At 39.2% G+C, this 23,621-nt stretch overlaps 1 protein-coding gene across 1 annotated transcript; it reads left to right on the top strand.

Moving 5' to 3' along the window:
- The first annotated feature begins 2,231 nt into the window (after window positions 1-2,231).
- Window positions 2,232-22,747, top strand: plekho2 (pleckstrin homology domain containing, family O member 2). The gene is made up of 7 exons (XM_038701260.1): window positions 2,232-2,715; window positions 11,070-11,219; window positions 11,552-11,674; window positions 18,274-18,378; window positions 18,482-18,580; window positions 19,302-19,616; window positions 19,715-22,747. Exons 1-7 carry the CDS (start codon window positions 2,707-2,709, stop codon window positions 20,969-20,971), a joined length of 2,058 nt encoding a protein of 685 aa, XP_038557188.1. The 5' UTR covers window positions 2,232-2,706; the 3' UTR covers window positions 20,972-22,747.
- The last annotated feature ends 874 nt before the right edge of the window (window positions 22,748-23,621 follow it).

The following is a 23,621-nucleotide window of genomic DNA, read 5'->3' as shown; positions in this document are numbered from 1 at the left end:
TGAGAAATTGCTTTTATGATGTGCACAAGTGACAAGATGATGTGGAGGTTGAACAAGTAGTTTTGAGAATTTCAATTCTGATCTGAGAGATGTGCCAAAGCGACATATCAGCAGAGCACTAACGTGGGCTAATGCACAACAGAGTACAGAGCAGGTAGATTTCAAGAAAATATTATGACCATTTTTATCATTAGATTAGACAGACAGACAGACTGACTGACTGACTGATTGACTGACTGACTGACTGACTGACTGACTGACTGACTGACAGACAGACAGACAGACAGACAGACAGACAGATAGATAGACAGATAGCCTGGGTATTTACGCAGAAGAAACGCAAAGTTGCTTCTCATCAGCTATTGTAGTGCATTTAAAAGGACAATAATAAATAACCCAAACCAAAGCTAAAAACAACAATCCTAAAATATAGGGAGATAAAAAGAAAAAAAACAAACAACAATCAGTACAATTCAGATACACAGTCAGACACTTTGATCAAACGCAGCTATCACCACATATATTTATTGAATTTCAAGGAATGGTACTTCTACTAAGTTTATTAAAATATTAAAGACTCTAAACGTTCATAAAATATATACTTCAAAACATTTATCAGCATTGATGAACCCCACAAAGAATAGTATAGCGTTTAAAAGCAGTATATGGAGGTGCATGCAATTCTCGGCAGGCAGGCAAAACTCGGCATAACAGGTGCTGTAGGGGTGTGTGTGTGGAGGGGTGGCAGTCCATTTTTGATTCTCATGGCTTGTGGAAAAAAACGTTCAGCATGCTGCTTGGTCTGCAGCTGATGCTTCTGTACCTCCTCCCAGATGGCAGGAGGGAGAAGATGTGTGGTTTGAGTCCTTAATGATGGAGGTAGCTCTGCAAATGCAGCGTTGCTGGTATATCTCACTGAGGTAAGGGAGTGGTGCACCAATGATCTTGCTGGCTGTCTACCCTGTTAGCTGGCCGTACAGCTTCTGAACCAGGAAGAGAAACTATAGTTCAGGATGGTTTCAATAGTGCCACTGTAAAAGGTAGTGAGGTGTACAGAAGGGAGACATGCTTTCCTGAGTCTCCGGAGGGGGTGAAGCCGCTGCTGTGCTCTTTTGATGACGGCTTGGTGTTGATGGTCCAGGTCAGGTTGTTGGCTAAGTGTAGCCTACTCCCATGAACTTAAGGCTGCCTACCCTCTCCAGCGGTGTGTGGTGGTGTTTGCTACCCCTCCTAAAATCTACATTACGACTTTATTCTCAAAATGTTAGAGAACAGATATGTGGGACCTGATTTCATTACAGATTACCTGTCTCATGTACTTCTATCGGGATATAATGACAGTTTCAGCAAATATGACAAAAAGCTATTTTAAAAAGAATTCCTCTCTGCTGCTTTAACTAGCCGAGAACTTGTTTTTGAGTGCTGTCCATGTTGTCGTCGAAGAACTTTGACCCTTTCACTGTCTAGTTTATATTCCCGTAAGTACATGTAGTTTTAAGTCTGTTTTTTGCAAAGGGGTGGCTTCACGTTAGTCCACTTTTTTTTTTATAGTAGATGGAACTAATTTTGTTTTTTCTGTAGGAGGAGCTTCCTATTTAAAAGCAAGTGGTAGAAGCTCCTGTGGGGGGTTCACTGGTGGAGCTGAAATTGGGATCAGTTCAGATGCAGACCTGCTGCAAGCATACTAGCTGCCAATGGCCTAGTGTAGCTTTTCTTTTGTTGACTGGTGAATTTCCTATATTTGTTAGAAAATATTAGTTTTTTCTTTTAATTGTTTATATATAGTTCTTTCCACAACCTCACAAAACAGTCTGATTTGATCAGAAGATCATTGGTACCCGTGAGCATCAGTGATATCTGAGGTGAGGTGCCTGCAGAGCAGCTTCTTCCCCCAGGCTGTCACACTCTTAAATTCATCCTCAGCACTGCACCATGCAAACTAGTTTATTTCTGTATAATATATGTATGTCATTTTATAATTTTTGTAAATAATGAATGCTTTGTGAGCAACATAAAGGGAACTACAACCCGCATCTCATACAACCCGCCACACCTACCCGGAAGTGTAGAAAGTAACGTTTATTAACCAGTGTCCTCACCTTTTGGCGTACGGAGGCTGAAAAAAAGTATTAAGCACCTAGTCAAATTACAGCATGTCACCATGACAAAACCCCTTCCTTCCGGAGTTTTGGTGAAGTATGGAGAGAGTCAGTTTTTGATGAGACACCTCTGTGAGTCTCAAAGGATGCTGCAGATGGAACTGTTTGCAGCCTGCTTGTGCTTGTGTGTGATCATCAGGCGGAGGAATTCCACAGCTCGAAGCAAAGCACGCCTAAACTTCCCCCTTCACTTTTTCTGAGGTGCTGAGTTTGAATTCGGACGCTTGGGATGATGCACTTGCATTCAGACGCTGCTGTTGCTCCTCCTCGACAGGCTGTTCGATTCAAGAGTGTAAAAGGACTCAACCGGAAACAAAACTTTTTTCTTCGTACTTTTTTTCTCTCTGAGGCAAAAGAGGAAAAAGAGACGACCCTTGGTGTCATAAACTGCATGGTTCCTTATTTTCTTCACTTACGGGTGCTGTTGGAAATGTGTCAGCTGCAGACCAACAGGGGACAAGTAAACGCTGTCTGGAGAGGATAAGTCCGACGTCGAGTGAGTTTTTTGGCCAGTCGACACTCACATAACGGATTCTGGTCCCTGATCATGGAAGATGTGAGTAACGTTAGTCACTGCAGACCCACTGTGTAGCTTTGCTGCTTCGCCTTTTGTAAAAAAAGGCCTACCTTTCAACTGTTTTTGCGAAGTAGGGGCGTAACGTTATAGTTGTGAGCTATTTTAGTGATGTGTGCATTCACGATGTGATGTTATAAACCTCGGGAGGAAAAAACTCTGCAAGGGCGCGACCGAGTTATAACAGAAAGTTGGGGCTCGTAGGAGAGGTGGGAGTGCGAACTCGAACTGATCTTTTCGTGATCCACGCAGCCTCACATCATGACAGAAGGAAGTTAATTTGGGATTTTAGTCCAGAGTGTGTGCTGTAGTCGCCTAACCAAAGTCAACATTACGTGGCACAATGCACCTGCTCACCTGTCAATCTGTTGCATCAACTTGTTGGTGAGATTCCGTAAGAAACGCCAACAGCAGCAGAGAGAGAGAGAGAGAGATGCGAACTCCGTTAACAAATCTGCACATTTATCGTAGCGCTACACGTGGATGTTGCCATATAACCTGAAATTCACACTTTGTCTGAGTCGTTTGGGCCCTTTGGTAAATTTGGCATTATATCAATCCCCATTTAGCACTTATGGGAATTGTATTTCAGCATTGAGCACTAGGTTGGAAACACACGCCCGTAACGGTAAATTTCGACAGGAGAGGGTGGGGGAACACTAAAGGTTTGACATTTCACAAATAAAATATACTTGGTGGATTGTGCCTTTGCCGAATCCACGGCGACAGGCCAATGTGTCAGAAATAATATTAAAAAAGGCTTAATAACGTTTCCTGTTTCGATAATGGCCAAGGTAATTGTGATTTAGCTTATTTATGAACGATGCTTGGTGTGCCGTTGTCAACCGGGCTAGAGTACAGTGTTCACACTCCTCACAAGAGAGACTATTGTAATTGCATTTGCAGTTTAAGTTGTGGCCCCTGCCTAACACATTTGATCCTTAAATCATAAAATGACATGTACTGATTCAGGCTAGGATGAACTACACCTCAATGAACATTTTACATTTTGAGGAAGCCCAGTTCTTAGAAAAAGGAAGTAGAGGCATAACATATTACTACAGTAGGCACAGAACTTTTTGCAGACATTTTCAAGCATGCAGTACCGCGCCCTTTGAGTGTAACATTGATCAGATTTGTATTTGGCTCTCCTTTCGGAATCCCATCATTTCAAAGCTTTCCAAATTTCCTAGAATCGCTCTCCATTCCAGACTATGTACAAGCATGAACGCTATAAACCATAAAACATCTCCAACCTACATTTAAACAATACGCTAGAAGAACTGTATACTCTTCCTTATTCTCCCAAGCATCTCACCATAAGTGTATTGGCAAGAAGAGAGCACAAGTTACAGAGACGACTATAACTGTGACTCGTTGAAGATGTACATTAAAGCTATAAGTAGAAGTTACAAATAGTTTCCACTGGATATCCACAGAAAACAATACACCAGTCATATTTCTAGATTTTTAAGTGATTTACCAGAATTTCTCTTCAGACAGGAACAAAAGAATTATGAGGTCACTGTCATGGACGGTGAGGTCTGACTGATGACTTCCAGAGGTTTCACTTTCCATTACTGTTTGGATTTCTCAGTGGTGTGTATGTGTTTTGTGGATGGCACTGTGTCAGAATTGGAATTTAAAGTAAATGTTTGTGCAGCACTGCATTTGCTTTTCATTCGACATCAGCTGGCATCCCTCTGATCAAACAAACACTCAATGTTGTTGTAGGAATGAGATTATTGTCCAAGAGGTCCATAACCAAGGCTGCATGGGCTTGTTAAATGACACTTGACCTATCAATGAGGTTATTGCAGGACTATGACGCACTCCAGTAAATATTGTACCACACTGCAACATAAATATGTCCAAAACTCTTTTTTAAATACCTTTGAAAAACAGGAAATTGTGTCCCTGCTGCAGTGTGTAGTTCATATTAAATAAAAAGTGAAAAGAATTCAAAATGCAATTAGACTTTTATGGTTTTGAAACTGTTTTTGTTTGGATATTGTACTCCAATATATAAAGCTGAATTGAAATGGTTGCTTGGTGTTTATGTATGGAAAGTGTGTTATTGTGGCCGCCCATTACTTGGCTGGCTGCCCTCTGACAACTGTTTGGCTCTTATCTGTGTCTTCATTTTTGATTTGTCATTCTCCTCTCTATTTCACATTCTGCCTTATCTTATTTAGCCCCCCCCCCAAAAAAAAACCCCACTGTGGCCCTTCCATGAAGATCATTTGTCTCTGCTCTGTGAGTCATTCTTCTGTCACCATCCCAATGACCTAGAGTGCATAGTGTGACGTGTCTGCCTGACCCATTCAGCAAAGAGGAAACAGACTGCCACATTATGTGTCAGGCAGAAAACAATTAACCCTCTCTCATAATCGCCCTGCTATCCAGCCTCTGCTACACAATGGATGTGTGTGTGCGCATCATCTTATTGGGGCGCCGCTGACACTTTCTGGGAAAGTGCTATTATGGAAAAGAAAGAGTCCTCAATAGTGAATGAGTGTTTGTTCTTGAATATGTGTCCTTGTAGGGACAGAAAGTCCTCAAAAGGGAACATTTTATACATATTTCATATATGTATAAAATGTTCCCTTGGAAGACATTTTCCCCATTTCTACTTACTGCACAAGGAGTTGTTTTAGGATTAAATAGCAATAGTGCTGTTATTTCTTATGTCTTTGATAAATATTAAGCACTTTTTGTTCTTCATAATATCTGGACCTTTCTCTGTCCATCAGTGTACTGCACACATATACAGTAGAGTTGTGGGAAGTGGGAGGACTTATTTCAGGAAGTAAAAGTTCTGTTCCGTTTTTTCTACACAGCTATTAGGTGACTGACAGTTTGAGCATTTACACAGCTTGGATGGTCATGAAATTCTGGTACATAACTGTGACTCCAGTGTGCATTTCGGCAAGAAGAATCTAACCACTGAGCTAAACTGAATTGTTATGTGCACCAATAACTAAGAGGTGAAGTTAAATATTGTGCTGTTGAATAAAACAATAACGCAGTTAAGTCTGCTTCTAAAGATTATTCTCATTATTGATTGATGAATCAAAGAACAACTGGCAGCTTGATCATTAATATATATATGTATATGTGTGTGTATATATATATATATATACATATATGATAAAAGCAAGCAGCACATGCACAGAACCAACAAATATTTGGTGTTTTGTTTGAAAAAATACATTTAGGACTTTTAGCAGGTGCTTTTGTCCAAAATGACTCAAAATAGGTACGCGTGTAAAGTGAAAAAGCAGTAGATCGCTGTCGGTAGAGTAAGGATTTCAGTAGAACAAGTTTCAAGCACTCATAATTGCTATATTAGCCATTGGTGGTCGACAGCAAAGATAGCTAGGCTAAGATGCTACACTATATTAAGTACTATTTTTAAGAGTCATGGTGCACAAACATACAAGTACATAAGAGTTTTCAGCTGAAACAGTTATAATATATTAACCGTTTTAGTTGAAAATGATAAGTTGAAGAAAAGAAAAGAAAACTGTATCTACATTTTATCCTGATTGACTTAGTGTTGCAGCTGTAAACACCATCATCATAAATGAATTCACTTTCAGATTGAGGGTCAATATTGAATGCAATAATCCAGTACACGTCTACTCCAGCCATGATTTGTGTGTCAGTTTCTCATTCGGTCCAAATGAAAGGATTGGCCTGTCTGCCTGCCGCTGTGCACTCACTGTGCATGAACATGTGTTCTGGGGGAGTTTCTTTGGAGGGAGGTCAGAAGGGGGGGGGGTTCATTTGGATACTTTAAAAACTTTGCTGTCTCTTCCTAGTTTCTCCAAAATTGCCTACTTCCACTTTACGTCTTAGTAAACAATACTAAAAATATGGCACATGATGAGGTGGCTGAGGTGCTGGAGATCAGCTGATAGCTACACAGCTGGTGACTGTGCCAGTGATTGTGAAGCATGAACGAAACAACTTTTGCCTACTAATGCAATCATGACTTCACACTATGAGCTTTACTAGCTTGGTCAATCTCAGCCAATTTAAATGGCTGCAATTCTAAATTTCTGTTAAAATGCTTGTCCAGCTGTCACCATATGTGAGCTGAAGCGTTGTTTTGGCTGTTTTGTGGCTTGTTAAGAGAATTTCTTATCATTGCACTTTGTTTGACTGTACATGAATTGGGTGAGTCATGGTTGGGGGGGTATGGTCATGGCAGCATTATAAAAATAGACTTCGATCTGTGAAAAGACAGAGAAGCACCAGCGCTAAAATCTTGCACCTCCATCAGATGAGGTTACTTTTTAGGCCTATAATGTGAACAAATTAACAAACTGAAATTTATCCACCAAGTTCTGCAGGTCCAGATGAGTTTAATGATTGATGTGGTCAGTTTTAGCCAGTAAATTCAGTACCATTCTGGATTTAGTTAAAAAGATACAAATGGAAAGTTTATCCAGTCTTCAAGTGAAAGGAAGCACTGAGGTGTCTTTTTAATAGCTATTTGTACGAATTTCCACGCTGGCAGTATGCCATATGACGATGATGAGTAAAATAGAGAACAGAATTTATATTTATGTCAGTGCATTTATCCTATTGTTAGGCACGTGGTCTGCAATTAACGCGGTTGCCACTGTGGCTCAGTCTGCCACTTTTGAAATATATGTAATATATAATATAGGCTAAATTAAGGAATTACAGATCATTTATACACAATATTGTTGCTCGATATATTTAAACTAAATACATTACGTGCATTGTACAGTACATTCTAATCAGTCACCTCTCTCCCCGTTTTCTCTACCCTTCATTAAGCCTAAAAAGCCCCAACACAAAAGTACATCTTCACAATGGAGTCGAGCATCTTTGAATTAGACAGAGTTTAAGTCAGAAATTCAGAATAACAATGTTTTTCTTTTCAGTTTTTATAGCCTTTTTTGTAACTATTGTCAGGCAGAAGTGGTAGAGCACACTGACTGGCCAGTAGTTGTGTTTAAAGCTGTTTATTCAAAGCTGATAATAGGTTAATTATACCAGCAAAGCAATATTTTGATCCAGCCCCACAGTCTTCTCCCAGCTCAAGCAGTAAGGGGTTTGTGAGGGTGTGAGCTCCAGTGAGGCTTGTGGTGAGTTCAAGCTGGGCAGGTCAGTGTGAAAATCAATGAATGCCAGATGCTCCATGACCTAAAACTTCATCAGAAACACATGTCTGCTAAGGTGTGCCTCTTCCACAAAACCCTGCGCTCTCTTTTCTCTTCCTCTTGATGCAGCTTACGTGAAACATCATGTCTTTAGCATGTTATAATTTTGCATTAGCGCTGTTTTAATCTGCACAATGGTAGATGACAGTTGATCCATTTCAGTGTTCACCACAACACCGCAGATACGACTGCTAATAGATTGCACAAACGTGTGTGGGCAGATTTAGGTAAAGGCCTATGCTTCTTTGCAGAGCAGACTTCCTGTGTGAGTCCAAACTTGGATCCTCTTAACCTACTATCTGATATTGCAGTGCAGAGCTCAGTAGTCAGCTGAGGCCTGAGTAATGGAAACCTCTCTGTTGCAAGCGTTTGGTCAGCGCTACTCTGTCCTGAAGTGTTCCACCTAGTCCCGTCAAGTCTTTCCATGTTCACCTATTTCAGAGGCATGCCAAAGCCACTCTGTGCCCAAGGGTGCAGTTCTGGACTGCACAGTGAGACTGCTTTATCTTTCCTTGGTGAACATAACCTCTCACTTGATTTTAAAGTGGTTTTACAAAGTAGCTTGTTGTTAAAACCCTTCTCGCTCTCAGTCTGGCGTGGCTTTTCTCTCCTGCTCGGCATTCCTTTCTTTGCAGCTGCACTGCTGTTTACCAAGTTGAGACACACTTACAGTTACAGTGAAAGTGGAAAAACAGTTAGATGACCTCCCACCTAACGGCCCCCACCAAAAAAGATATCCTGTGGAAGTTCCTCCAACTGAAACAAAGGCTGCGGATTTTGCGGACACCTGCACTTCAGGGCAGTGTTTTACTTTCCATGAAAAATTAGAATCTGGGTGTACACAGAGCTAACGCCACAAGCTAATGCACAAGTCTGCTTGGATTCATAGGAGTTGAGGTAGATTAAAATAGTGATTCACTGGGGAAAGTATCAATGTAGTATTCCATTATATGATTAAAGACAAAGCTTCTGTTTGTCGCTAACGGTCAGATCATTTAGCCCTAACAACTGCATTTCCTTATGTGTATGTATGCTGACATTGCTCTGAAAGTATGTAGCATACCAGAGGAACACAACAGTCTGTACCACTTTCATTATTAAAGTACGCTTTTTCAGTTCCTTTATAGTTTGTTCCCAGATTCATCAAGCTAGTAAATGGGTTTTGTGTTGCCTAGCAGCTGCTGCTCTTTATTTTATACCCTGAGACTTCCCTTTTTGGCTGATTTGTAAACAGAAGTGATTGGTGTCACTTACCACCCATCCGTGAACAAATAGTGATGGGACATGTAGGCAGTTAATGTGCGGAGCAAAGATAAAACTAGGGACTGTCCAAAAGTGTTACAATCTGAGGTGAGAAGAGATGTGTCAGAGGCACTGCATGTATTTCGAAATGAATAAGGTCTAATAAGAAATTCGAGCTGTGGTTCTTTACAGGCCTCAGCCCAACATCATTAGCACCAAACTATTTTTACAAAGTAAACAGAACTTGAGTTTCTCTCACTCTGGGCTTAAGATGGTCACAAAGGCACATTTCTCTCAGCCACGGTCACACAGACTTAGTAAGGATACCACCATGTCACATTATAGAGGTGGGAGTGGTTGGAAGCAGTAATTTGTAGTGGATATGTCACTAACCTCTTCTATGCAGAGATTGTCATTTTGGTTATAATTCAATTGTTAATTATAACAGTAATATTAATTATTATTATATTATTACGTCCATCACTTTGTATTCGTCAGCTGGTTAATCTGCCTAATCTTTGCAGGTCTTTAGACCACGGTGGAAACGCACACAACAATGTGCTGAAGGAACCTTTCAGTTCCTTAAAAAGTAGATCCTAGGACTAAAAGTTGAAAAGACTTTTGGTGGAAACACGGCTATAGTGTCTGCATGATCTAGGGTCACTACTACATTTTTCATTCTAATGCTACCAAAATTTAACACAGACATTCTCTTGATGGTAGACATCAAGTATTTTAAGGCTGTTCAGACTGATCAAACACTGAGTCTTCTGTGATATTCAATATCTTGCTATAATTTGAACAAGTATGCAAAACATTTTCTTTTTTGCTCAGTGTTGGATTAAACATCACCAAAATATTTGGCAATACACCAAAAAGCAGCAAAATGAGTTAGTGTTTTTCAGAATGTTATTATGTTATTACATTTGACTGTTTGCGTTTTAACTTGAAACTTTAAAATACTCCAGTCTGGCAAATGTGATGTCATTGCCTCAGTTTGTGTGAAGGTGTGTGGAAACCAGATCTCATCAGTGGCTCAGTCACCTTTGCAGAATACAAAGGTAGGGCCAGTCCTACTTGACAACAATGGGGGAATTCATGCATTTGGTGAATTTTCAAGTGCTCATTGAGGTCATATGAAGTCAAAGATTGGATCCTGTAAAAATTTCTTCTTATAAATTTTCTCTGCTAAAGTGAAAAACCTTAAAAACAAATTTCACGCACTACAACACTCATTGACCTCAAGGTGTAATACTGAAGTTTGCAACGATCTCCACAACAGTTTGGCTTACAGACAAAATTCTTTCATCACTTCAATCTCTTAAGTCATCTTCATCTGGTCTTCTACTCTGAAAAAAGATGTAAAGGATACTAAAGGACAGTCTGTTTCCCCCAAGCTATCAGACTTTTAAACTCAAATTCATCCTCAGATCTGCTCCACTGAATAAAGTTTATTTCTGTTTACCATTTTTATAAGTGCTTCTATATTAATGTATATTGTCTGCTACATAGCAGAAGTGAGTTACACATTAATTTCACGGCATTTTTTGCAACCTGCTTGGACCCTGATCATTACCGCTTGTATTTGTATATTTTACGTTGTTAAACTTCAGAAGATTTAGCTGGTTCTTATTTGGAAAACACTTAAAACACGAGTATGTGAATAGGAAGTCATGGCATATTGTAAGCTGATGACTTACTAGTAAGTAATTTTGTTTCGATACTTTGTCACACACATTGACTTTCCTGTGACACAATATGTGTCCTTTTCTCTAGTACAGGTATCCTGTGTAACAGCAGTTACCGTAGTAACAAACTGAAAGTGATTATAACAATCTGCACTCTGCTACACTGCATGTGTTTTGAGTGTGATTTCCTTCCTCTGTATCATTGTAGGGTGTGAAAGAGGACCCAGCCCAGTGTAAAGAGCCAAAGTTCCTGGGTAAGGCTGGCTGGGTGAAGAAGGCCCCTGGCAGACTGTTGGCGAGCTATAAGGACCGCTACATCCGTGTGGAGAAGACAGAGATTGTGGTGTATGAAAATGAGGTACACTCCCACTTCTGCCACAAGTTCTGTCTCCCTTTTCATGCAGCACTCATTTGCACCATACTACTGTACTGGGTTATGTAACTGTTGTTATGCCATTTTTTATTCTGTTGTCATGAAATCACAAAAAGCTATGGAGAATACCTTCACAGAAATGTTCATAGTAAACAACTATCAGACTGCAGCTGCAAACACAATACAGTACTCGTAGGTTGGTATTTGTGCTCTTCTTGCGTGCAGGATTTGTTGATTGGATAATAATAAAAAGTCAGCTTTATCCTTTATTTGGAATGACAGATTTGCAGATAATTTGCACCTACTTTTTGTTGCAGGACCTGCAGAACTGCTTGGAGAGGCTTGACCTAGAAAACTATGATAAATGTCATGACTTAAAGAGCCCCTTCAAGAAGAAGCACAGACTGATACTGATTCGATCGCCCAAGTCTGGAAATAAGGTGAGCAGAGGGATGAAAATAAAACTTTGTGCAAATGTAAAATGCAACATAATATGCCATGTTAATCGATGCAGCAAGGCAGTATTTTAATATAATTAGGATGTGATTGCTCAAATACATTTGCTCCTTTACATAAGTAGACATTGTTAGACAAAGGTTATGAAATCAATAATCCTGTTATATTTTTTCAACAAATGGAGGATGAGAGCAAGCAAGACACTGGCTGACAGTGTACAGATCTAAGTCAAGCAAGTTATCTGAGGGTGTGACTTAAGGCAGATAGATAAAAAATGTGTTAGTAATAATTATTCCTGCAGAGAAACCCATTTTCATCTAGGCATCTTAGAAAAAGAAGTCTTATAGATAACTGTCAAAATGATCAGTTTTGGCACTAAAAAAAATAGAGAAATGAATCGTGTCTTCTGAAGTATGTTGAGAATCAATGAGCTCTAAGTTTAACGATAACATCAGCTGCTCTCATCTGTGGTTCCCTCAGCTGAAACTGTATGCGCAACACACTCACCAAACTGACATTTAATTTGCATTACATCATTACATGTGTCAAGTTCTCGTCCAAGTGTAAAAGCTTTGTTTCTAACTCTGTACATTAACGGGATCAATTCTTTAGTTTGCGTTGAGGCTATTAATATCTTTCCACCGTGTAACAAAGCAAAGGAGCAACTGCAAATGTAGGGAAGCTTCAGTGGCATGAAGGAAGTAAAACTGAAGAGGAAACACATGTAACGTGAAATGATAAAAGCTCAACCAAAACATGTATTCTACTGTGTTTGTCCTTCCCTGCAGTATGAGATCATACCAAGATTTAGTTAAAGAGCAACTTTAAACGCCTTCTTCGCAAATTCAAAACCTGCATAGGAACCCTGACACACAGCACCGCTGCAGACACTCATCAACTCTGTCAACTACTAGCTTTAAAGGAATCAATCAAGGAATCAAATTCATTTATTTGTCACGGTCCCTTCATGCTACACACACAAAGAACATATATACAAATATTCACATGTAGAAAAAAATGAAATAATGAAAAGTAAATTAAACGAGTTATTTATATATATATGTATAGAACTGACCCCACTCTACTTATATCTGATTCGGTGGTCTGGTCATATAATAAATGTACTGACACAATAGACCAAAACATGCTTGTTGCTGCTAGATTTCTTTGTCAATTTTGCATTTGTTGGGATTAGTCATTTTCAATGAGTTACCATCACCTTCTAGACCTTGGTTAGTTATCTGTGTGGGTGTGTTAGTATAACCTAATTTTCAAACTGAATGGTAGCAGCATGTTTCTCTCAAAAACAAATATTGTGCTTTTAGTGGTTAACTCACCATGCTTTGATTTCTCTGTTGTTCTCTCTTTCTCTGTCACCTGGTTGCAAGTGAAGCAAAGGGTGGGGACTGGGGAAACCATTGCAAACCTCCTATGGCCTACCCAGATTTACATTAAAAACATGGGAGAAGTGAAGTTCCTTGCAGTTATGAGCTTCCTCTTTGTAGCAGTCTAGAAAGCCCACATGATGAGCAGGATTTCTCTGCAGGCCTTTTCTCTAAAACTCGTTGAATACACACCGGAAAACGACACCAAAAGTATTCCTCAAAATGCAAAATACACAATGTGGAAAATCTTTCAATTATGATTTGGTTTGTCTGTAATAGTATTCATAATAAAACCTGATTGATCTGCTTGATCTTAGTCAGTTAGATGCAGAACATGTTACCACCCACATTCTTCTACATCTTAGTTACGTGCTACGGTGGAGCTGCTGTGATGAGTGGGCTCAGGGGCGGGGTGGGATATTCCATATATCCACTGCTATGGTCACCAGCTGCAATTAGCAGTGGTCCATTTGCAAAAACATTTTAGATTTACCAGGATCACTCCTCTATTCATCGTCATTATGTGTCACAAAAAAGTTGTTGTGAAAGAAGTGTTGGCAAATATCAGGCAGCTGCCACTTTCACACTATGGCAACTATATATATAACAACTTAAAAGGTGTTAATGTGTTAATTGTTTAAAGTTGAATTTATAAGCAATGAAATAATAATGTAGCTTTTGAAGGCCAATGTTAAACGATAGCAAACGTTAAATAGACATTGCTGTCTGACAGACATTTTTGAGTAAGTTCACTGACTTTATGTCTCTTCTCTATTTGTGCAACTTTTTGACTAGGCATGAACCATTATCACATAATTGTCACATGGCCTCAGTGGTTATTGTACAGCAAAAAGATCTGTAGGATCACCTTAAAGGATGTGTGGTATTTTAAAAGTAAATTTATGTCTTAGAACACTCATCTGCTATGCATCAGTGTTTCTCATGAAATAGACTTTGGACAGTGTATGTGTAATGTGCAATGTGCCCGCAATGTTCAGTATGTAGTATATTTAAATCAGGCTGTGGGCTGTTGAGTTGTTGTCACTTCCTCGTTGAGGTTAGCCTTAATATTTGTGCATTGGCTCTAATAAACTGAGAGAACAGTAATTATTATATTATAATAAATTATTTATCACAGGTAGGTTTAATCAGAACCAATGCTTTGTTACACGTTCACATAAAACCTGGGGAAACCTGCCACAGGCTTACCTGTTTGCATCTCTACTAGAACAGCTGAAAGTTCACCTGACATTTCAGTGCCCAGATTGAACCTGACAGGCTGAAGTCTGAGCTCCAGGTACAAGCCACAGACTGCTGCTCCCACTCACTGTTGCAGTACCTAGTTTCCATTTGCTAAATAAATTAACTTATGATATACTCAATGTACCCTGTGTTCAGATTAAGAGTTAATTAATACTTTTGTGTTAAGGTTGAAATTAACAAAATATTTCTATACTTTCCAGTGTGGATAACCATACACACGAGTGGCAAGTATCAGAAGTTGACCTTGAACATTCTTTGGCCTGTTTACTAATTCTGTGATTATATACTGTATGTCCTGGACTAAATTGCAAAAAACTTTGGGGGTGCGGTTGTTGCTAGGACGACATTTAGGCCTACCCGTATTATTTACAGTATTCTCCTCTCTAGCATGAACTTTACAACTGGCTGTGCCTAACCAATCACTCCTAATGCCCAACAGCCAAACAGAGGCAGAGTAGGGCGGGTCTTTTTTCAAGTCAGTGACTTTAGCAACTTCTTTTTACAGTTTCTATTCGGCCAAATTTTCTGTTCTGTCTCTGTGAACATGACAAAAGAGGAGGGAAGACTAAATCATGCCTGCATGTGTGCTGACTCAGCAGGGAAGATATATGAGAAAAGTTGATCTACAGGAGAAACATGTGAAAGCAGCACAGAATGCCTGAGAGCTGCACTGCATGAGATTCTGTAATACTTGAATTGTCACCTGCCACCTGAATTTTTTGTTTCCCTATACATAAATAAAAACATTTATTTAAATTGATATAGGAAAGGCAGAACAGGAAATGTCATCAGAATGCAGGAAATCAAGTGTTTAATGCTCAAAGATTTCTATTAAGTACTGTTAAATTATCATCACATCTTGATCTTGTGACAGCAGTATGGTGTATCGCCACATCTTGTGTAGTGTATCATCACACCCCAGATCTGCGCTCTTATGTCCCCACTACTTTTCAACACAAAGTGACGCCCTTGTGTGTCGGTATCTTTCTCTTGTTATCTATACAAGATTTAAGCTTAAAACAGACCCCTCTTACGCTGTCTCTGCATTTCTCTGCTTGCATATCCTTCTCACCATTTTTACCCCTGACTAGTTTGCATGCCTGTTACTGTGAGAATCATTAAAGTTCCACTAATTGATATTTTGAATTAAATCAAATGACAAACCCACATAGATTTTTCCACCCAATTCTGAAGAAACTTTCATCATTGTCTTGATTTTCTGACCCTTAAATTCTCTCATAAAGCTTGTTTTGAGCAGCAGCAGCAGGCAGCGCATTTCAGAAAAAAATCTGTAAAAAGCCACTGTACACTACCTGCTCACCAGCAGACAAACACAGAGGCTAGTTAGCAAATACAGTGGAGCATTAAGCAGCCAAAGAGCCAGATATTTTCCTCAGGAGGTGGTGGAGACCAAAAACAGAGCTAAAAAAGAGAGAATAGGGGACATAAACATTACAAATAAATTAAAGTCATTAAAAAATAATGAATTATTGCTTTGTGTCTGCTGACATGTTAACAGGCAACTGTTTGCTGACTTGTCAAATCAACTTTATGAGGTCATAATATGGCATTGTTGTGGTAATAGCTTGTTCCATAGCCTGTGTGAGTGTGTGTGTGTGAAGGAGACAGAGAAAGAGGTATACATACTATTTCACAAACACACAGTATTGCTCACTTGTGCATGTGTGTCACATTTTCCACCAGCCTGTATGCAGTGACCAGTCTGAGGAGTGAGTCAGACACCAGTGGGCTCTGCCTGCAGCATTTGATGTCTTCCCAGACTTGAGCTCTGTCTGAACATACTGAACCATTGATTTGTAAAACTACCTATTTCAGCCGGCTCTCTAGAACCTGTAATGGGGTTTTGATGATAGTAGCGTACTTCAATGGTTAGATGATGATCAAAAAGATTCCAATAAATTATCTGGTTAAAAAAAAGAATAAAAGGATCCATGTAGAATTTTTGCCTTCTAATAGCACTACACAGCATTCTTTTTATGAGAGGGTCGCTCATAGTAGGGAAGAACAGTGACTAATGGCTAGTAAACATCCATCTAAACAATTCAGGTTTCAAACTTTTGCAAAAAATTGCCTTTGCACATTTTTATAAGCAAGGAAATGCATCAAGGATACACAGATACATTTTTCTAAACACTGAGTGTAAACAGTTTATAAGAAAACTCCAGGGCACCTTAATAATGAACTGTTAAATTTGGTTTCAGATAACGTGTAAGTGGCCAGCCTAAGGCCCACCTGTGCAATCCCCATGCTGTCTGATCAGCATCTTGATATGCCACACCTGTGATGTGGATGGACTATCTCAACAAAGGAGAAGTGCTCACTAACACAGATTTTGACGGATTTGTGAACCATATTTGAGAAAAATAGGCCGTTTATGTACATAGAGAAAGTCTTTGAGTTCAGCTCATGATGAATGGGGGCAAAAACAAAAGTGATGCTGTGATGATGTTATTTTGTTCTGTGTATAATTGCGACTACATATTACTTTTAATGGCAACCTTATAAAAGGCTAAACCGAGTGTTTTGGTATCTATTGCCTTTGTTATTTTCTGAATAAAGTGAAGTAAAAAAAAAAGGGATATGTTGTTTTGCGAGTTGAGCCACCATTTTTAATAAAGGGAAGTAAAATAAAAAGGGAAATTTTGATAAGAATGATTGTTTTGCAAGTTAAGATACCATCATTCAGCATTTTAAAACAATCGCATTTTAAAACAGATTTCCTGTATCTGTTGGTAGTTTGTACTCTATTGTGATTGTTCAGTATGAAAAAAGCGAGTGGGTCTGACCAGGATGTGAAGAGCTACTTGGCTGTCTCTTGGTTTCTCCGGGGTAACCCTCTTCAGCTCTGGCTCTGCACGGCTGAATGATGCCAAAACGACAAAAAACATTTTCTTAAAGGCACGGAACAACAGTAGCCTATGTCTCACAACCGGCGACCTGTGGCTGCTTTTCCACAGTTAGGATACTTTAAGTTATACTTACTATAGTTAAAATACTTAGTTGGAAGAGGAAATTAGTAATACTATATACATTATGGGGTAAAAGGTTCTTGTGTAAAAATAAATGGAAGGCTTTTCTGAAATACAGGGTCTGAATATGTTTGTAAATGTCACTTATTGAGCTAAACAAAAATCCCAATACTGGATTTTGAAATAAATTTAAGAAAGATATATATTTCACACTGCAAGTGCCTTGATTTTAACTGTAACAGCATATTGAAAAGCTTTAGGAAGTGAACTGTTTAATAATGACAACTGTCTCAGGCAAATTTACTCAGCTGTAGCTACTTAACAATAATAATTAAGCTAATAAGTTGCTAAGTTTAGTTACGTTAAACAGATTGCTCAGTAGCCATTATGCGTCAATGTCAAACAATTACTTACTTACTTATTAACTTCTAAGCAAGTAGCATCATGGTTTGAAGCAAACAGTATTACCTGAAAAGCTCTCCATCCTTGTCCAGTCAGTCAGTCAGTGTAAAAGCTAACATTAACGTTAACTTAAGCGGTTAACTACAGAGTAAAGCTATCAGCAGTAGTGTGGGGGTTGTCAGTCTATTTTAACTGAAATCATAGATCAATTTGTTGTGAACAAAGACAAATTAATTTACTATTTGCAACATATAAACTTACCAGCCACAGTATCTGTTGTGGTATCCTCGACACCTGAACCAGGAGTAGCAGTAGAGTCATCTCCAGCTGCTGTGTGGGACAATTATAATGCAGTCATAAGTAAAACATGGATGATGTGCAAAGTAAGAGATTTAAGTATTCTAATGTAAGACAAACAGTTCTGAAAAGTGACCAGACTGTATAATAAAACCCACCCACTGTTTGTTTTACGGCTAATCAACAAGCTTGTTTTGAACATGTAGTTATGACATGAGTAATTTCTTTGCTTTGTGTGACTAACAGGTCCATGATGTGAAGCTTCAAGCTCCGACGGTGGAGGAGAAGGAGGCTTGGATTAAAGCACTGAGTGATGGCATCAATCGAGCAAAGAACAAAATCTTTGATGAGGTAAACACCGGTGTAATCCCCACACAGGATCATGTGTGCCTCTTAATGTCAGTCAGTGGCAGTCTGTTTATACACATTTAAAGCGTGATAAATGTTTTCACAGGTGAAGATTGATGAAAGCAGCAACTTGGAGCATGTTACTCGAACAAGGCCTAAAGCGAACCGTAACCGGCGGCCACCGACCAGGATACACATGAAAGAGGTGTGTGTGTGTTTGAATGTGAGAAGCTCTATCTGTAAGTTGCTCTGGATAAGAGTGTCTGCTAAACTAAACCAAATAGTTTCTGTTGATGATTTCATGCTGGATTGGTGTGTTTAGAGCTCACATTCTTTTGGTTAAGGATTTCAGAACTCAGCTAGCTGAATGGAATTAGATTTGTAATACCAGTTGCTCTTAAGTACACTAAGACTATGTAATATACCAAATTATTATTGTTCCTAAATGTATATATAAAGGATATTTTACAATATTTTAGTAAAATGTTTTTCTCTCCTGATCTGCTTTCATTTGCTGTTAATACTGTTTGTGATTAATACAAACTGTACACTGTCACTAGTTAATTCCAATCGCGTCTACTTTGCTGTTTTTTGATCGCTGTTGTCAAAAGTCAACACATTCATTCTATTCCCTTTCTGGTGGTTGGTAATGTGAAATGTCTGTGGAGGAAGTGCTGAGTTTCATTGGAAGTAGCTTACCAGTAAATGGGGAAAACCCGTCAGAGTAGAAGTTTGCAATTCATTTGAAAACAGTATGTAAGTAGAAAAAGAGAAACTCAGACCAGCAGAGTGGTGAGTATGACCTTTATTAGCAACCAGCCCTTATGTTCGTATACCAGCTTTTATTTGAGACATGATAGAAGAAGGGTCCATTAGCTTTGAAACCGATTAAAAGTCTGCATAACTTATCTTTTTTTGCTGTCTAGGTAGCCGTTGTGTCGTCTGATGGTATCCTTCGTTTGGATCTTGACCTTGAGGATGCTGTAATGCCTAATGGGACCAATCATGCCAGTGTTGATGGCACTGAGACCCCCAAAGAGGCCGTCAAAGTCCCAAAGCCACCGTCCAATGCCAGCGAAGCTACAGAGAAACAATCAAGTGTTGAGTGGGAGGCTCAGGGTGAGCCAGAGGTCAGTCCCCAGAAAAAGGTCATCAAACCTCCCATGCCCCCTACTAAAGAGGCTAAACCCAGTTCAACACCTGAAGATGAACCTGATAATGATGATGGCACAGAGAAAAAGGTCTGTATAATGCTGCTTAACAATTTTATACAACGCAGAAATATTTGTTTTGTCTTTCTGTTTGGATGACATGGCCTATAAATATGAATTTGTTTAAGGTCGTGAAGCCACCTATGCCTCCATCTAAAGAAGCCAAACCCTGTGTTTCACCTGGTGAAGAAGCTACAGAGGAGGCCAAAGCTGAGATGTCTCAAAAGAGTCCTGATACCAGTAAAAAGACAGTTCCACCACCTACCCCTCCTAACAAACCCAGCTCCAGCAGCTCAGTGAGCAACCTTGTAGATGCCTCACAGTCCAGGCCAAACTCTTACCCTCCTACCCCTCCATGCAAAGAGAAGAAACCCGGCCAGCCTGTTGTGGAGACGGACCAAGAGGTTCAAGGCACAACTGATGAGAATAAGGAGAAGGGTGAAAACAATAAGAAGGAGGTGACAGGAACAGCTGTGGAAACAGAGGAGGCAGACCAGTCGATATCTGAAGAAGCTGTACCTAGTGTCAGAGAATCTGAGGGTCCCAGCGCAGAAGGACAAGCTGTTCAGTCCGACACGCAACACACAGAAGATAACACCAATATAACGCAGCCAAACAAGAGACAGCACCCTGCTGCGTTGTTGCATACAGCCACAGATACCTCAGCAAGTTCTCAAGCAGAAGAGGCACTATCCAAGAGTGAAGTCCCCACAGTAGTTGTCTCTTTGAATGACCCGGCCACTGACAGCCTCAGCCTCAGTCCACTGCTCTGTCACTTGCCCGGGGAGAAAAAAAAAAAGGCAGAGGAGAAATCTGTCGACAGCGGTCAGCACTCAGACGATGACAGCGAAGGCTCTGTGACTGAAGACGCACTGGCGGCTTCCACAGCTGCGCTGAGAGGAAGCAACACTGCTCTGGAAGCGTTGGACACCAGCGAGGATGACATTCAGGTCTCTGTTCCTTTAAGGCCGACACCCGCTGCAACCAAGCCTCAGGTTAGATCAAAGGTCTTTGCCGGTCAGTGTTCAGGGCCCACTCCTCCTCTCAAACCCACAACCAAGGTCAGGTCATCGTCCATTGGAGATCTGCTGTCTGACTCTTCAGTCTGTATTCACGTGAGTAAGCATACCAGAGCTGTGACTGGAAGGGACAGTGCTCCTAGCGATGATGTCATGAAACTTGAAGCTGAAGTGGCTCTGGAGATGGAAAAGACAAGTGAGCTCCTGAGCAGAGTGTCCCAGGCCCAGAGGGGAAGTGACAGGGAGGGCATGCCAGAGGATCTGCTGGCCAAGGCTATGGAGAAGCTGAAGAAGGCAGATCATGTCCTCAGGGAGATAAAGAAACTTAAACTTGCAAAGAACTCAAGCAACAGGAAGAGCTGGTGAATGTCACTCATAGCAGATTGACTTGGAATGACCAGTCGCTAAACCTCTCTCCTGAACAGTGATTGTCCAGTCATAGCTTAGCAACAGCTGACCTGTCAAGATTTGGTATTTCTCCACATACAGTACAGTTTGCATGAGGCTGAAGTAAATGTGACATTGGGTATACAAAGAGTTTGTAAACCACATACATATATTGGCGTCTTTTTTTGTTGTTACCAAAACCAGAAATCCAGAAAGAGCACACACGTGTAAGCAAAGGATCAAGCTGTGTGTTTTCTGCTCTTACGTATGTTCCACTTGTTAGCCCCAGCTAACTAGCGTACTACCTGCAGTAGTTTGTACCACAGTAGCTTGTATGGTTAGAGGCTACAAAGACCCATTCACCACTAGCACATCCAGCATGTAATATTTCCAAACTATGTCCTGGATGCTATCAGAGTTTAGGCTAACGTTAGCGGCTCTGTCCTGCTCTTCATTGGAAATGGTAAAGTTTACACTCCAGCAACCCCCGCCAACGTTACCCAGAGACAGTGTTCCGTTTGCCAAATACATCCTTTAAGCTTAAAGATTCTTACAGCTTAATCCGAGAGAGTGTTTTTGATGAAATCATGGACCTAACATTAGCCTGTTAAGCTAATAAACTGTTGACAATTCAGAGGGTAAATTGACAGTATACGGCTAAAAATAAGAAGCTACTTTTGTCTTCCTCTGTCTGAAAGCAAAACCCCACTGGTTCAAAAATGACTAAGAATTCCAAATGATAAAATCAATACAGGTATCACTGCAAACTGCGTAAGTGCTGAGTGAGAATAGGAAGTCTGACAGGCGCTGAAACGTTAGGTAAGGGAGTCAGGTTTTAGCAAACGGTCAATTATTGGACTTTTGGCAAAATGACAGAAGTCTCACATTTTGGAGTTAGTTGTGCAGCACATGCAGCTGGTCACTTATAATTAACAAGTGCAATTATTTCTAGTTTAACTTTCTCTGCAGCTGAAAGTAATGCTTAATGTTCTAATGTGCATTGTTTATTTTTTTGTTATATATGAAATATTGGACATTTTCAAGACTAATTACTTGAAAGTGACTTTCAGAATTAATAATATAATGACAAAGCAGTACTGTCAATATAAAGAACATACACAAAAGTACTAACAAGTGTTAATACCAAATTACACAGTTGTTTTAATAGTTTATTTTGTGGATTTAAGAGGTTTTTGCTCCTATTTTCATATTTCATATAATATAACATATTCTTCTAGCAGTTTACATGAGGGACATACTTTATTATTATTTTACTACAGCATATGGTGTTTATTGTTGAAGAGGAAAGATGCACCAACATAGCTCAGGAGTTTTCTGAAATTAATGTTTTCAGACTAATTATGTGATTAAAGTGAAATGAACAACTGCTTCTCTACATAGACTGATTACAGTTTTGTTATTAATAATTAGTTTTTCATACTGATATTGTACATAGCACAGAACAAAGAGCGTGTAGCAGCCCTTTTGGCTATCCCTAACCTCTGTTACAATTCAATTTTACATTATTTTTTTAGAGGGATATGTGTTTGTCTGTTTCTCACAATCTGAATCATGAATTTCCCCTATTCTTTGTGCAATGCTTTGTTAAAATATGTGATGGTAGTTTTTAAAACAATTTCAAATATGCCATGCCATTTAGAGTATGTAAGTATATTTTTAACATTAGATATAATTTTGTGCTCTTTGGTAAGATTTGCTATTGCCCAAATAAACAAAGGGAAATGATCTGTCTAAGTTTGTGTCTTTAATGCGTCCCCTAAAAGGCAGTTCAAAGATTGAAATAATTGGTACATCCATTCTAATTGAATTTGTGTTATTCTCTGGTATTGGTTCTCAGTGGGGGGTGGTATTAGGGTTTGTCTTTTTGAAAGATGTTTTTTAAAACCTGATTTTAATCTGCCTACTTACATCTTCTTTACTTATTTTAGTGCTGAAACAGTAAGCTAAAGCAAAAATTGCAAACATTTGATGGCATTCCATGTTTATTTCTTATTTCTTGTTTTATTTTTAATTAAAGTTAATTAAATTTAATTAATACTTTTGGATTTTGGACTATTGGTTGGACAAAATAAGCAACCTGAAACCCCTTTGAATAATTCAAAATTGTGAGAAGCATTTTGAGTTCTTTATTATGATAAAATATAAGTAGGCTCCTTCCAACACTGCTCATAAAAATATATTTATACAAATACAAATACATTCATTTAAAAATAAGAATCAGTTAAAATCTAATTAGAATCTAAGACACAAGGCAGAAGGAGAACATCTGGTAAACACTAGCAAAATATATATGTATATATGTATATATATATATATATATATATATACAGATCCCTATTCCCTTCCCACCCTCCACCCAAATATAGAGCATCTCTAAGTCACCAGCAGAGGTCCTCATCATCCACTGTGAAGGTTCTGAGACTGGCATTTAAACACTGCTAAAAACAAAATAAAAACAACAGGGACAGTAATAATAATAGTCAAAGTATATATATAGTGTAAATTAAATATACATTCCTCTATTGTAACATCTGGTGTTATTCACTAACAAAAATAATATATATATATATATATATATAATTATGGATTGTACTTTAATGATGATTGT

The sequence above is a fragment of the Micropterus salmoides genome, unplaced genomic scaffold (genome assembly GCF_014851395.1).
Source record: "Micropterus salmoides isolate LMB-PRFRI ecotype aquatic unplaced genomic scaffold, ASM1485139v1 Ms_hic_scaffold_6, whole genome shotgun sequence".
NCBI classification, from domain to species: domain Eukaryota; kingdom Metazoa; phylum Chordata; class Actinopteri; order Centrarchiformes; family Centrarchidae; genus Micropterus; species Micropterus salmoides.
Note: the sequence above shows the minus strand (reverse complement) of the source record. Positions and strands in the feature narration are given on the sequence as shown.